Raw genomic sequence first — 14,691 nt, 5'->3', positions numbered from 1 at the left:
GAGATCCAGATTTACATCTTTAAGTGAGCCATTCGTTTCATTTAATATATGTCAGCGGCTGATTCTCCCAAGACCAGTGAACGAATGCCTGCATCTGGGGGACCTCGCCATGGCACTGTTTAGCACTGGTCCACACAAACATGGACCAGGCGTAATGGCAACCTAGAGGGGTGGGGGTGTTTCCCAGGACATCGGAGGCCCCCAGGTGGTCAGGCACTGCCAGGATGCAAGGTACCCGGTGCCAGATTGCCAATGCCAGAAATCGGGCCCGGGTGTTCCCTGTCCTTAGGAGGTGGGGTGAAGGAAGAGGCTGCTGTGGGGAGTCCGGGGGGATCCGAGGTGGGGCGAATAAAGGGATTACGGGTTATAGTGTTCGGGCCGGAAAGTGGAGCTGAGTCCACAAAAGATCAGCCATGATCTCATTGAATGGTGGAGCAGGCTCGAGGGGCCAGATGGCCTTCTCCTGCTACTAGTTCTTATGTTCCCGACCAAGGCCAAAAAAGACAGATCCGTTTGATAGTGGGAGCGTTCTCGGCACTAGAAACACCCCGCTATTCACGTCAAAAACAGGACTCTGGGAGGTAAATGGGGGAGGATGGGAAAAAAAGGTCTGTGGTTCGGTAGAAGGCAGGAAACATTACATTGCAGAACTATTTATGGGAATAAGCAAAGGGAGTGGACATGAGACAAATAAATTTACCCGAACAGGCGGCGGAATGTGGCGACTAGGGGCTTTTCACAGTAACTTCATACTTGTGACAATAAAAGATTATTATTATAACAAAAGATTGGTCCTGAGGTGTAAACAGTAGAATAGCAAAAAACTTTTAATTTTCTCATTTTTGCTTCACAGTTAAGGTTGAAATCTGCAAAGAGGAGCTGAAGTTAGGGTCTGAAATTGCTGAACTCAATGTTAAGTTCAGAAGGTTTTCAAGTACCTAAGTGAAAGATAAGGTGCTGTGACGCAAGCTAACATTGAACTTCACTGCAGAGAGGCAGTGGACAGAGAGGTCAACATCGCCAACCAGTCGGGTGTGTGTGTGTACGCGCGTGTGCACGTGCGCCACACACATGTACACATGTTAAAACTAAATTCAAATTCTCAAAGTGCCATTGTGGAATTTGAACTTGTACTCCCTAAATTATTAGGTCAGACACCTGGGGTTTACTAGTGCTGTAACGTAATTCCTGAATGCTAGTCAAACATGACTAACAGGAAATAAATACAAGACTGAAGATTACTACATATAACTTTTGCATCTAGAGAGTTTGTCGCGGTACCTTCCGACATTACATCTGCACATATACAATCCTTTGTGCAGCTTATTTGGTCAAGTTCCATCTTCATTAAATAGAAAAAACTTAAATGTACAGATAAGACACCAGATAAACAAACAGAAAAACTACAAATAACTACTAGGTATGTCTAAAATCAAACGTGTAATCGATCAGAAAAAAAGAGGGAAACCATGTTATCATTCCAAACAGGTGGTTTTTTATTGAATCAGAGGATCATCTTCCAGAAGAACTTTGCAACTTATGAAGGACGTAACAATTATTTTTAACCCAAAGCATTTGAAGAAAATGAATGATTTTACCTTCGCAATAGCATTTTCTATACCTGAGGTCAAGTGTTTTTGATGGGAAGCCTAGTGTTACTTCGAAACTTCGGCTTCCCCAAGCAAATAATGATCACGGAAGTTGTTCAACGAGGTAACCGGCTACAACTTTCACAATGCAGTTGCTGTTAACAGTAGAGTGGAAGCTTTGTTTGAAAGTGTCATTTGTAAAACCTGGACTGGATTTCAGAATACAAACTGCCAAGGAGAAGCATTATTATGAGAGAAGAATTTGAAGTGTGTTTTGGGGAGTGGAATTTGGAAACTCCCATGTGACAATCATCTGGGGCTTTCTGAAGAGAAAACCACAGACATTAACTTGGGTTCAGAGTGGAGTGTGAATTTGACCACAATCATCTTGTATGGTTACAAAGGACGTTTTGTGTTAATGGGACTATTGTAGCTTAAGATGTACTTTGTATCCATGTCATCTTTAAATCTGTTTATATTTGTTAAGCTAAAGGGGCGAAGTAAAGGAGTATTGTATTATAATCCAATTCTTTCATGTTTAATAAATGTTTTTTCTTTTGTTGTTGAAACTAATTAGTGGTTATGTGACTGAACAGCGACAGCATGGCGGAATATGCTTTTTGTTAATCCCATTCACTGTCCATCAATGGAGGAACAACCACCAATACCTCAACTATATTAAATGTTAAGACTCGAAAAATGACTTAACAAACATACGTTACACACTTGACGTTTTGTCATTATTTTATAATTTTAAAAAAAATTCGAGGCGGTACATTTCATGCATTTGTTTCTGAGGCAGAGCTTTATAAATAGCAGACAGAGCATCAGAATTTTACAGTCATGTAACATTGCAGGGAAACACTGAATAAGTTAAACGTTTTTCTTTAAGCATAAACATTTTATGAGCAGTAGGCAGCAATATCTGATTCAAAGAAAGTTTCAAGTTCTTCGGTTTTACATTTCTTTATCTCCACCTCCTGAACAAACAGGACACATTGCCTATTTGATATTGTTGGGTTATATCTGAAGAGGTTTATACAAGATGTTTGCCTGATATGCTGCAAAGGTTAGTGACCACAGGCAAGCCCTATTGCTCCGATGATTCATCGCATGACCTACTGCACACAGTAATTTCTGATAACACACCCTGGGAAAACAATGGCCTGTTTATTGTCTCGGACTTTACACATGGGCTTCCACTACACACCCATGCTGCTCCTCAGGAAGATTGATGACTGTTACATCAGACAATTTAATCAGACATAATTTCCAAAAGGATTAGTCACACTTTTAGTGTTCACAATAGAAGCACAACTTGTGTAAGGTAGCACAAAATACAAATGTCTTCAATCCGTCTATGAAAGAGTGAAACAGACAAAAATGTTTTTTGAGTTTCTCTGTGGCCTCATTTTTCTTTTGCAGACTTTGAAGTGACAGACAGTAACCGTCACCTTCTTATAAACATTATTATGAGAGAAGAATTTGAAGTATGTTTTGGGGAGTGGAATTTGGAAATTCCCATGTGACAATCATCTGGGGCTTTCTGAAGAGACAGACACAGACACTAACTTGGATTCAGAGTGGAGTGTGAATTTGACCAGAGTCATCTTGTATGGTTTAAAGGGACATTTTGAGTTCATGAGACCATTGTAGCTTAAGATGTACTTTGGCTGGTTTAGCTCACTGGGCTAAATCGCTGGCTTTTAAAGCAGACCAAGGCAGGCCAGCAGCACGGTTCAATTCCCTTACCAGCCTCCCCGAACAGATGCCGAAATGTGGCGACTAGGGGTTTTTCACAGTAACTTCATTGAAGCCTACTCGTGACAATAAGCGATTTTCATTTCATTTCATTTCATATCCGTTATCTCTAAATCTGTTTGTATTTGTTAAGCTAAAGGGGAGGAAGTAAAGAAGTATTGTATTATAATCCAATTCTTTCATGTTTAATAAATATTTTTTCTTTTGTTGTTGAAACTAATTAGTGGTCACGTTACACTGTTCCTCAACGTTTTATAAAAAAAGGTTACGGACATCCTGCCCAGTTATAACATCAACTTGGATCGTAACACCACATAAACATAAAAGGCTATTGAAAACCATATGGTAGGTGATGTGTTGGGTGCTCTGGATCCGTGGAACACATACAGGCTACCGACACTTAAAATAGAACACTATTTTATTAAGCTAGAAACTGTTGAACATGCTTTCACTGTGGGTTAACACGATGTTAGATTAAACTAAAGACCTATGCCTGTCCAAACCAGTCTATGCACTTAGCACATGGTGAGGATCTGTGCTGTTAGCTGTAAGCTTTGTCCTTCTGAGAGGCTGCATCCCAAATGAGCGGGAACTCTGATGCCCCCTGTCTTTATAGTGAGTGTGCTCTAACTGGTGATTGGCTGCGGTGTTGTGTGTGTTGATTGGTCTTGCTGTGTGTCCATCAGTGTGTGTGTCTGCACCATGATATGCTGGTGTATATTATGACATCCCCCCTTTTATAAAAAAATATGTGTGTGGCAATAAATAATGTGTGGTGGGAATGTTCCGAACTACGTGTGGGGTACGAAGACATATTTACATGACTATGTACATGAGAACTAAGCTGTTTACATGGGAAGCTGCCTGGTGCAGAGAAGCAGTATGCAACAAGAGTAACGAGATCAACACTATATATAAACTAGGGAAACAATCAAACAAAGCAACAAAACAATTCAGAGTCCATAATTTCGAAAAGTTCATAAATGTTATCTCGGAGGTGGGCGATGAATTCTGGTTGACCGCCTCAACGGTGGGTCGGGAGCCGCCGGTTCAGGAGCGGGCTGGACTGCGTCAAAGTCAGGGGGAGGCAGAGTGACAGGGAGCTCTGCATAGTCCGTGGCAGGGTCAGCAGGGGGGTGAGGCGACACTGGAGGATCACGTGGCGAGCGTGGAACGAGACGAAGGGCACGTCGATTGCGGCGCAGAATAGAGCCATCCGGTAGACGAACCAGGAACGAGCGGGGGGCCACCTGCCAAAGGACAACAGCGGTTGCAGACCAGCCACCATCCGGAAGATGGACGCGGATGTTGTCATTTGGAGACAGAGCAGGGAGATCAGCTGCACGGGAGTCATGAGTCGCCTTGTGCTGTGCACGAGACAGCTGCATCCGGCGAAGGACCGGAACGTGGTTGAGGTCTGGGACATGGATGGACGGCACAGTTGTCCTCAGGGTACGACCCATGAGTAACTGGGCTGGCGACAGGCCAGTGGACAGTGGGACAGAGCGATAGGCCAGCAAGGCAAGGTAGAAATCAGACCCAGCATCGACAGCCTTGCAGAGGAGCCGTTTGACGATATGTACTTCCTTCTCTGCTTTGCCGTTGGATTGGCGGTACAGGGGACCGGACGTCACATGGGCAAAATTGTACAGCCTGGCAAAGTTGGACCATTCTTGGCTGGCGAAGCAGGGCCCATTGTCCGACATAACCGTGAACGGGATGCCGTGTCGAGCAAAGGTTTCTTTACATGCACGAATGACTGCAGACGAGGTGAGGTCGTGCAACCGTATCACCTCCGGGTAATTCGAAAAGTAGTTCACGATCAGGACATAGTCTCTTCCTAGCGCATGGAACAGGTCGATGCCCACCTTGGTCCATGGTGACGTGACCAACTCATGGGGCTGCAGGGTCCACGTCGTTGGGCCCGCTGGAAGCGCTGACAAGTGGGGCAGTTGAGCACTGTGTTGGCTATGTCCTCATTAATGCCGGGCCAGTACACTGCCTCTCGGGCCCGTCGGCGGCACTTTTCCACGCCAAGGTGGCCCTTGTGTAGTTGTTCCAGGACAAGCTGGCGTATGCTATGTGGGATGACAATGCGGTCCAGTTTTAGAAGAACCCAGTCTACTACCGCCAGATCATCTCTGACATTATTGAATTGAGGGTATTGGCCCTTGAGCCACCCGTCCGTTAGGTGGCGCATGACACGCTGTAGCAAGGGGTCAGCCGCCGTCTCGCGGCGAATTTGGACGAGGCGTTCATCCGAGGCAGGTAGACTAGAGGCCGCGAATGCCACATGGCGCAAACCTGGCAGACAAATCCCGCTGGGTCACATGGAGTGTTGACTGCCCTGGAGAGAGCGTCAGCTATGAGATCCTTGCCTGGGGTGTATACCAGCTGGAAGTCGTATCGCTCGCAGAGCTTGAGAAGTATATGCTGGAGGCGAGGCGTCATGTCGTTCAAGTCTTTCTGTATTATATTGACCAGCGGGAGATGGTCGGTGTCGACGGTGAATTGAGGATGTCCGTAGACATAATCGTGAAATTTAACAACACCGGTCAGAAGGCCCAGGCACTCCTTTTCTATCTACGCGTAGCACTGCTCCGTGGGGGTCATCGCACGTGACGCATATGCAACGGGGGCCCATGGTGAGGCCTCACCACGTTGAAGGAGCACTGCCCCAATGCCGGATTGACTGGCATCGGTCGAAATTTTGGTCTCCTTTGCTGGATCAAAGAAGGCTTAGACCGGGGCCGTGGTCAATTTTGCCTTGAGTTCCCTCCATTCGCGCTCGTGGGCAGGCAGCCATTGGAAGTCTGTCGTCTTCCTGACCAGGTTCCTGAGAGCCGTGGTATGAGAGGCGAGGTTAGGGACGAATTTCCCTAAAAAACTGACCATGCCCAGAAATCGGAGGACCACCTTCTTGTCTTCTGGTGTTTTCATAGCTGTGATGGCAGCTACCTTGTCCGCTCCGGTTGCACACCCAATTGGGAGATGTGGTCTCCGAGGAACTTAAGTTCTGTCTGACCAAAAGAGCATCTGGCCCTGTTGAGGCGGAGGCCATGCTCATATATATGCACTGGAGGCGACTAACATGCTCCTGCTGATGGATCATTTGGACCAAATGATTATGTCATCGACATAGACACGAACACTTTCAATACCTTCCATCAAACACTTCTGATGCAGAGATGATCCCAAACGGCATCCTGTTGTAACAATATCTTCCAAAGGGGGTGTTGAACGTGCAGAGTTTCCTGCTGGATTTATCGAGCTGGATTTGCCAGAATCCTTTTGAGGCGTCGAGTTTGGTAAAGAGCTTGGCGCGAGCCATCTCACATGTGAGCTCTTCGCGCTTGGGAATTGGATAGTGCTCTCTCTTAATATTGCGATTTAGATCCTTGGGATCAATGCAAATTCTCAATTCGCCGGAAGGCTTTTTTATACATACCGTGGAACTGACCCAGTCGGTCGGTTCCGTGACTTTGGAAATCACTCCTTGGTTCTGGAGGTCCTGCAGCTGATGCTTGAGGCGGTCCTTAAGGGGTGCTGGGACCCTGCGAGGTGCGTGCACAACAGGCGTGGCATTCGGTTTTAATAAAATCTTGTAGGTGTACGGGAGCGTGCCCATGCCCTCGAAGACGTCGTGGTACTGGTTGATAATGGCGTCGAGCTGGGCCCTGAAGTCAGTGTCCTGAAAGGCAGACACGTCAGCAGGAGAGAGAGAGAGAGAGAGAACTCTCTGAACTAGGTTCAACAGCTTGCATGCCTGCGTGCCAAGCAGGGAAGCTTTCGAGGAGCCCACGATTTCAAAGGGTAGGATGGCTTTGCGTGACCTGTGCGTCACTTCAAGTTGGCATGAGCCTCTGTCAGCAATGGCATTGCCATTATAATCTAATAGCTGGCAGGCTGATGGCAGGATGGCTGGTTCGATACGAAGGCTTTGGAGGTCAGACCGCGCAATGAGATTGGCGGAGGCACCAGTGTCCAGGCGGAATCGCATTTGGGACCGGTTGACCGTAAGGGTGGCACACCACTCATCGTCCAGGTCGATGCCGTATACCGATAGAGGCTGGATTCTTTGCTCGGGGGACACCCTGATTTTTGTAATGATACCGACTGGAAAAGGCGCCTTCGGGTCCTTGGTGTCAATATCGGGTAGCAGGTCCGAATCGGGCTCGGTGACCGTGTGTTGAATGGCCCGGACATTCCTGCGATGCTGGCTGGAATGACGAGAGTTGGCAGGCTGAGCTGATCTGCATAAAACAGCATAGTGGCCAAGTTTGCCACATCGTAGGCATCGTCGGGATTTGGCAGGACATTGCCGCTTTAAGTGGGCGGAGCCACATTTGCCACACGTTGTAGCGTCAGTACATTCGCTGCGCCACCGCACATGCGCGGGGCGGTCATACATGGTGCGCGCCTGCGCAGTACGTTCGTCGACGTGGCCGTCCCCTCGTTCGGTGCGCACAAGCGCGCGAGTCCGTGAAAAGCGCGTGAAATGGCCGCCCTCACCCAGGCTGAGGCCCTGGAGTTGCTCGATTGCTTGGACCCGTTCTGCCTCGTGGGGACCTTGCCGCGCCATTTCAGTCGCTTGGATGTGGGAATACCGACTAGTGGCGTGTTCATGTAGCACGCAGGTCTCGATGGCAATCGCTAGGGTGAGCTGCTTTACCTTGAAGAACTGCTGGCATAGGGATCCGACTGAACACCAAAATTGATCTGGTCGCGTATCATGGAGTCGGAGGTGGACCCGTAATTACAGGACTGCACAAGGATGCGGAGGTGGGTGAGAAAGGTACTGGAAAGGTTCATCCTTACCCTGCAAACGCTGTTGGAATACACAGCGCTCGAAACTTTCATTCACCTCGATGTCGCAGTGACTGTCAAACTTAAGGAGGACCGTCTTGAATTTTGATTTATCTTCACCATCAGCAAAGGTGAGAGAATTGAAAATGTGGATGGCATGGTCCCCGGCCGTGGATAGGAAGAGAGCGATCTTCCTGGTGTCTGAGGCAGCTTCCCGGTCTGTGGCTTCAAGGTAGAGCTGAAGCGTTGTTTGAATATCTTTCAGTTGGCCCCTAGGTTACCGGTGATGCGGAGCGGCGGCGGCGGGCGGACGCTGTCCATTTTGCAGGATGGCTGTATGCTGGTAGAAGGCAGATCACTTGCAGGTAGGTCTAAGAATTTCTAACATCCCTCAACTACTGGTACCATGATGTGTTGGGTGCTCTGGATCCGTGGAACACATACAGGCTACCAACACTTAAAATAGAACAACACTATTTTATTAAGCTAGAAACTGTTGAACATACTTTCACTGTGGGTTAACACGATGTTAGATTAAACTAAAGACCTATGCCTGTCCTAACCAGTCTATGCACTCAGCACATGGTGAAGATCTGTGCTGTAAGCTCTGTCCTTCTGAGAGGCTGCATCCCGAATGAACGGGAAAACTGATGCCCTCTGTCTTTATAGTGAGTGTGCTCTAACTGTGATTGGCTGCGGTGTTGTGTGTGTTGATTGGTCTTGCTGTGTGTCCATCAGAGTGTGTGTCTGCACCATGATATACTGGTGTATATTATGACAGTAGGAATGGTCAATGAAATCGAAGCTAAAATTGGCCCGAATACAATGTGACATTGATTTGTTTCACAAGTAACAAATCACAAGTGTTCCTAGCATTTCTCTTATTGATATTTCTTGGGCTCTGGCCTAAAAATTCAATCAGGTAGCATCATGTAGCTGTAAAACAAGTGGCTATATGTCTAATAGAGGAGTTACCATGCATACATTCATTTTACACTAGCGTACACTGCACCAGATGTGTTCAAAAGTCACATTGTTATTTAATTAAAGGTCTGAACGTATGTCGTAGGAGACCATTGGAAAATCGGTCTGCCTCAGTGCTTCACTCATATATGATAAACTCATTGAACCAAAAAGCAGGAACAACCCTTCAGCAGTGCTACTTAAAGGGTTCATTTACCATATAGAATCTATTTGCTTGTTTTCCTTTCCGGCTGCTGGTTAACTGCAAGATCTTTTGGTTTTTTTTCCTTCTACAACTAATTTTTGACTTTTGTCTAGTGCTGCACTATATTATACAAGTTCAAAATTGTAACTGCAGTCATGGGTGTCTGGCAGATCTGCTTTTGGAGCTCGAAATTGAGGAAGATCAGCCAAGACAGGCAAATGCAGATAATCTGGAAAAAGGTGGGCTTTCTGCAGGATACTGTAGACACAGTGGGTCTTTGGGAAACACTTATTCTACTTTGTCTTCAGTCACCATTTCACAATCATGGCTATAGCCAAGCTATGTCACTAGCTGCAGACTGGAACCAGGGAGTCGGCGACACTGCCTGTGTTTAAGGGCATCTTTGTGCTATAGAGTCGTTCCAGGCTTCAGCGGGTGGCATCAGCAACATCTCCCAGTTTGCTGTTCTCTGTTGTATCACAAAACACTAGGCTTTTCGAGGCATTCCATGGCATTGAGGCTTCCATTAACTGCACCCAAATTGCTTTGTGTGCTACCACCGTCTTTCCGAATTGAAATTGATTCCACTTCCCCAATGTCCAGGTTGGCTGCGACCACAGATAGCACGTCAGGGCAAGTCCAAGACCTGGCGTCCAAGCAGCAGTCATGTTTCATTCATCCTGCACCAGTACTCTGTGCTGCCTTTATTCCAGACAGGCCGGTTACTGAGTGACAGGGAGTGTCGTCTTCGAAAACAGCTCATTCTTCCTGCCAGGAACACAAACACAACTACAGAGATGGCATACGAGAGTCATGCCTTCATCAGACATTTAACGGAGTAGCCAGCCGATGTTCTCAATCATCGCTTCCACTGTTGGGAAGAGCTTTCAAGTATATGTTTGACATAATTTCCAGATTCATAATCACATGCTGCAAGTTTCACAACTTTATGATAATGAGGAATCAGCCCTTACCATCACGTGGGAGCTAAGAGGAAGAGAATGCTACTTTGTTGTAGACACTATATTGATCCAAGTTGTTGACAATAAGAAAATGGGCAGCACTGTGCAACATAAACCTCTTTGGTAAGTCCTAATATCTCCGCCATTGCTGCCTGGAGATATTTTTATATGTCACATATACTACCCTCCATTGGGTAGCGAAAACAACATTTATTTTCTAAGAACTAGTTGAAAGAGCTTCGTTCAGTAAATTGAAAAAGCAGCAACCAAAATAAATCAGTATAAAAATAAAGAACTGTTTCCTTACCAGAATTTAAAATCTGTTCAACCAGATGTACCTTTTGTGATGCTAAAGCTTCTTTCAAAGTGTCTGTCACCTTATCATTCCCTTTCTCCTTATTGCTTTTTGATAGTTCAAGTTCTGAATCAGTTTTTACTGCCTGAAAAAAACAGAAGGACATCTACTAAGCATATAGAGGAATAAAGTAACATTGAGCAAGTTACCGCTGTTCAATTGACCTAGACTTCGCAGTCGGCAAAGGCATGCCATTGACACTGACCTTGAAAAAAGCTGTCCACAGTCAGCTAGCTCTAGAGCATAGATTTCCTCTCTTTCAATGTTATTTTCAATTTGGTCCCTTCTGCAGTGTGCCCATGTTGCCCAACAACTGGGCAGGCAGCAGCAGTCTGAGGGACAAATTGAAGAATTCTCATAGACAGCAAAGCAGGAAGTAAAAAGCAGGGAATGGTATCACTGTGTATCTGGGGGATTGGTAATAGTAGGTCTATGTGAAATAAACGGTATTTTAAATAAGCAGGTATTTTGCATCTGTGTTCGCTTTGGAGGAACACAAGAAGCAGCCCAGAAATATCTGCAAATCAAGAAATGGAAGGGAGAGAGGAACTCAGGAAAATTACAATCACCAGGGAAGTGGTATTGAGCCAATCGTTTGGTATGTGGGCTGACAAATCCCCTGTTCCTGATGGACTTCACCCCAAGGTCTTGAAAGAAGTGTCTGAAGAGATAGTTGATGCATTGGTTTTAATTTTCCAAAATTTCCAAGATTCAGGGAAGGTTCCATTAGATTGGAAGGTAACAAATATAATTCCTTTACTCAAAAAGAGAGGGAGACAGAAAGCAGGAAACTACAGGAGGGTTAACCTAACATCTGCCATTGGGAAAATGTTAGGAGTCATTGTTAAAGATGTTATAGCAGGGCACATAGAAAAAAATCAATGCAATCAAGCAGAGTCAACATGGTTTTGTGAAAGGGAAATCATGTTTACCCAATTTATTAGAGTGCTTTAGAGATCACATATGCTGTGGATAAAGGGGAATCAATGGATGTACTGTATTTAGACTGCCAGAAGACATTTGATAAGCTGCCACATCAAAGCTTATTGCATTAAATAAAAGTTAATGGTTTAGGGGGTAACATATTGATATGTATTAAAGATTGTCTAGCTAACAGGAAATAGAGTTGGCATAAATGGGTATTTTTCTGGTTGGCAGGATGTGAAGAGTGATGTGCCACAGGGATCAGTGTAGAGGCCTCAACCTTTTACAATTTATATAAATGTCTTGGATGAAGGGGCTGAAGGTATGTTTGCTGAATTTGCTGATGACACAAAGTAGGTAGGAAAGTAAATTGTAAAGAGGACACAAAAAAGGGACATAGATAGGTTATGTGAGTGGCAAAAACTTTGGCAAATTGAGTATAATGTGGGCAAATGTGAATATGTCCATTTTGGCAGGAAGAATAAAAAGGCATTATCTAAATGGTGAGAAATTGCAGAACTCCGAGGTGGAAAGAGACCTGGGTGTTCTCGTGCATGAATCACAAAAGGCTAGTATAGAGCTGCAGCAACAAGAAAGGTAATAGAATGTCATCATTTATTGTGAGAGGAATTGGTTACAAAAGTAGAGGGGTAATGCTTCAGTTGTGCAGGGTGTTGGTGAGACCACATCTGGTGTATTGTGCACAGTATTGGTTTCCTTGTTTAAGAAAATATGTAAATGCATAAGAATCAGTTCAGAGCAGATTTACAGGGCTAATTCTAGGACTGGGCAGGTTGTCTTATGAGGACAGATTGGAGAGGTTAGGTTTGTATGCTTGTATGCATAGAGTTCAGAAGATCTCAGACCAGACCCCAACAGTGATTAGGATACAGGAAAAAAGTCCCAGTATTTTTGTTTATTTGTAAGACTGTGCAGAAAGAATGATTTGCTCCAGGAATAATTGCATGAAAAAATAGGGCTTTTGTATTTCTAAAACAAAACTATATTATGAATACAATATGAACTATTTTAATTTCACACCCGAAAAGAACAGCTTACAATTACCCCCTGAACACTACTACTCAATTTCCTATTAAACAACAGGAAAAGAAATACATGTCTCTCAATCAATCTTAAAATTAGCTTGGCATAGAGTGATATATGCTTTAGAAAACAGAATTGGCTCCTGTTAGAACCCCTTCAGACTCTGGCTGAATGTATTCAAAAAGTTGGCTCACCTTGCGTGTTTCAGCTTCATCTTTGTCCCCAGACAAGACTACACTGCTTTACATATTATTACTCTTTTAGAACTATCTTACAGTGAGAGAATTGTAGACTCAGGGTCAGGAAGATCAGAATTCAACATTTCTTGCTCCAAAAGCTTCTCCAAAAAACTAATTGCCTCTCTGCATTCCTGGGCTCTGCCCAGCAAATGACCTCATCGCCCCAAGCTGAAAAACAAATGATCCCTGCAGGCTGAAAGCAGATCAACTCCCCAAGGACTTTCCCAGTCAAACCACATTCCTCTGGCCAATCTCACCCCTAGAAGTTACCAGGCCGTGGCAAACCAAACCCCGTTTTAAAAACATAACCACTGCAGTCAAACACACTATAACCCCAGGCTTTTAACTTTTAATTGTCTTGATATTTAGAAGTCAATATTCCTAAAATCCTCCAATCGTCACAAGAATAAGAGGCCACTAGATCAAAACCTTTAGGATATGAAGGGTATTGACAGGGTGAATGTGAAGAGGACGTTTCCTTTTGTCGGAGAATTTAGAACTAGGGATCACTGTTTAAGGCGGGTGGGGTCAGGTCTAGTCAATTGCTATTGTATATTTTCTTTTTGCACTATGTTAATGTTCACTCTATTTTGCTGTGTTAGGATTATTACTATTTATTATGAAAAACTTTGCAAAACTTTAATAAAGAAATATTTTTTTTTAAAAAGAGGTTGCACATTTAAGACAAAAATTAGGAGAATTCCGTTCTCTTAGAGGGACGCGAGTTACAAATTGAGGAAAATTAAGATGAAAAATTAAATTGGGATAAAATAAAGAGATGGGATTGATAGGTGTAGCTGTCTGAAGGGGTGTTCTGTTATGTGAATTAGCATACGAGTAAGAAAAACAAGTGTTTACCTATGTGACTGGAGGAAAACAATGGGGTGTAGAAGAGGTGACTTCAAAGTGAAGATAAAGGAATTGGCATTTATATGCTAAAGGCCGGGTCCACCTGGTGGGTATCAAGAATGATGTATCCGTAGCACAATAACTGGAAAACGAGACACAGCAGAGGCAACTACCATGATAACCACACCCAGATGCAGAAAGTGGTCTCCTCTGAAGCCAAGTTATTGCTAAAATGCAGCTGGTTAAAATCCAAAACTCGAACAGAGAAGATCATGCCTTCGCTGAAACTGAAGACGTGGACAAATAACCTGTGCATGGTAATTATCTGCCGGATTTAGTTCATGGATAATATTGGATGTTGTTTGGGAAAAAGGGATGTCTCAAGAGTTCAGGAAACATAGGTAGCTGAGAACAAAAGGGTAACTTCATGAGATACTGTAAGTGTATAGCCACTGGCATAGTTAAGTATGCTTGTAGTGTATTATAGTCCTTCTCGTCGTGCGTTTCCTTATAAATGAATAAATATTCTTTATTATTTGATCACAAAACGACTGGACTGTTCCGCCCTGGTTTTGCATATCTTCTCTCGCAGTACATCAAACGGAAAATATACACCACTAAGAACCGGTGTTCAGAGTTACCCTTCTGGGTTTTGGGATATCCTTGCATTTAATATCAGGAGGGTTCTTAACAACGAGTCCCTGGAATTATCCTCCTCAAAAAGGCAGTGGAAGCAGAGTCTTTGAATATTTTTTAAGGTAGAGTTAGATAGACTCTTCATTAACAAGGTGGTGAAAGTTCATCAGGGGTAGGCAGGAATGTGGGGTTGAGGTTACAATCAGATCAGCCATTAGCCATTATCTTGCTGAATGGTGGAGCAGGCTCGAGAGGCTGAGTGACCTACTCCTGCTCCTAATTTGTATGTTGGAATTTAAATCATTGTACTGAAAGCAAAATAAAGATTGGGTACGCACATGTGGTTAAGGAAAAAACT

General features: G+C 44.4%; 1 protein-coding gene across 2 annotated transcripts in view; it reads right to left on the bottom strand.

Annotated features, from left to right (window-relative positions):
- The window catches only part of asz1 (ankyrin repeat, SAM and basic leucine zipper domain containing 1), a 134,512-nt gene that overhangs the window by 104,543 nt on the left and 15,278 nt on the right, over window positions 1–14,691 (bottom strand). For both annotated transcript variants that reach the window (XM_072485247.1, XM_072485248.1), the window contains exon 2: window positions 10,594–10,726. In XM_072485247.1, the coding sequence (XP_072341348.1) occupies window positions 10,594–10,726 (133 nt within the window). The remainder of the gene's footprint in view (window positions 1–10,593; window positions 10,727–14,691) is intronic.

This window comes from Scyliorhinus torazame, chromosome 19 (assembly GCF_047496885.1).
Source record: "Scyliorhinus torazame isolate Kashiwa2021f chromosome 19, sScyTor2.1, whole genome shotgun sequence".
NCBI classification, from domain to species: Eukaryota; Metazoa; Chordata; class Chondrichthyes; order Carcharhiniformes; family Scyliorhinidae; genus Scyliorhinus; species Scyliorhinus torazame.
The sequence above is the reverse complement of the archived record's forward strand: the minus strand, read 5'-3'. Positions and strand labels throughout refer to the sequence as shown.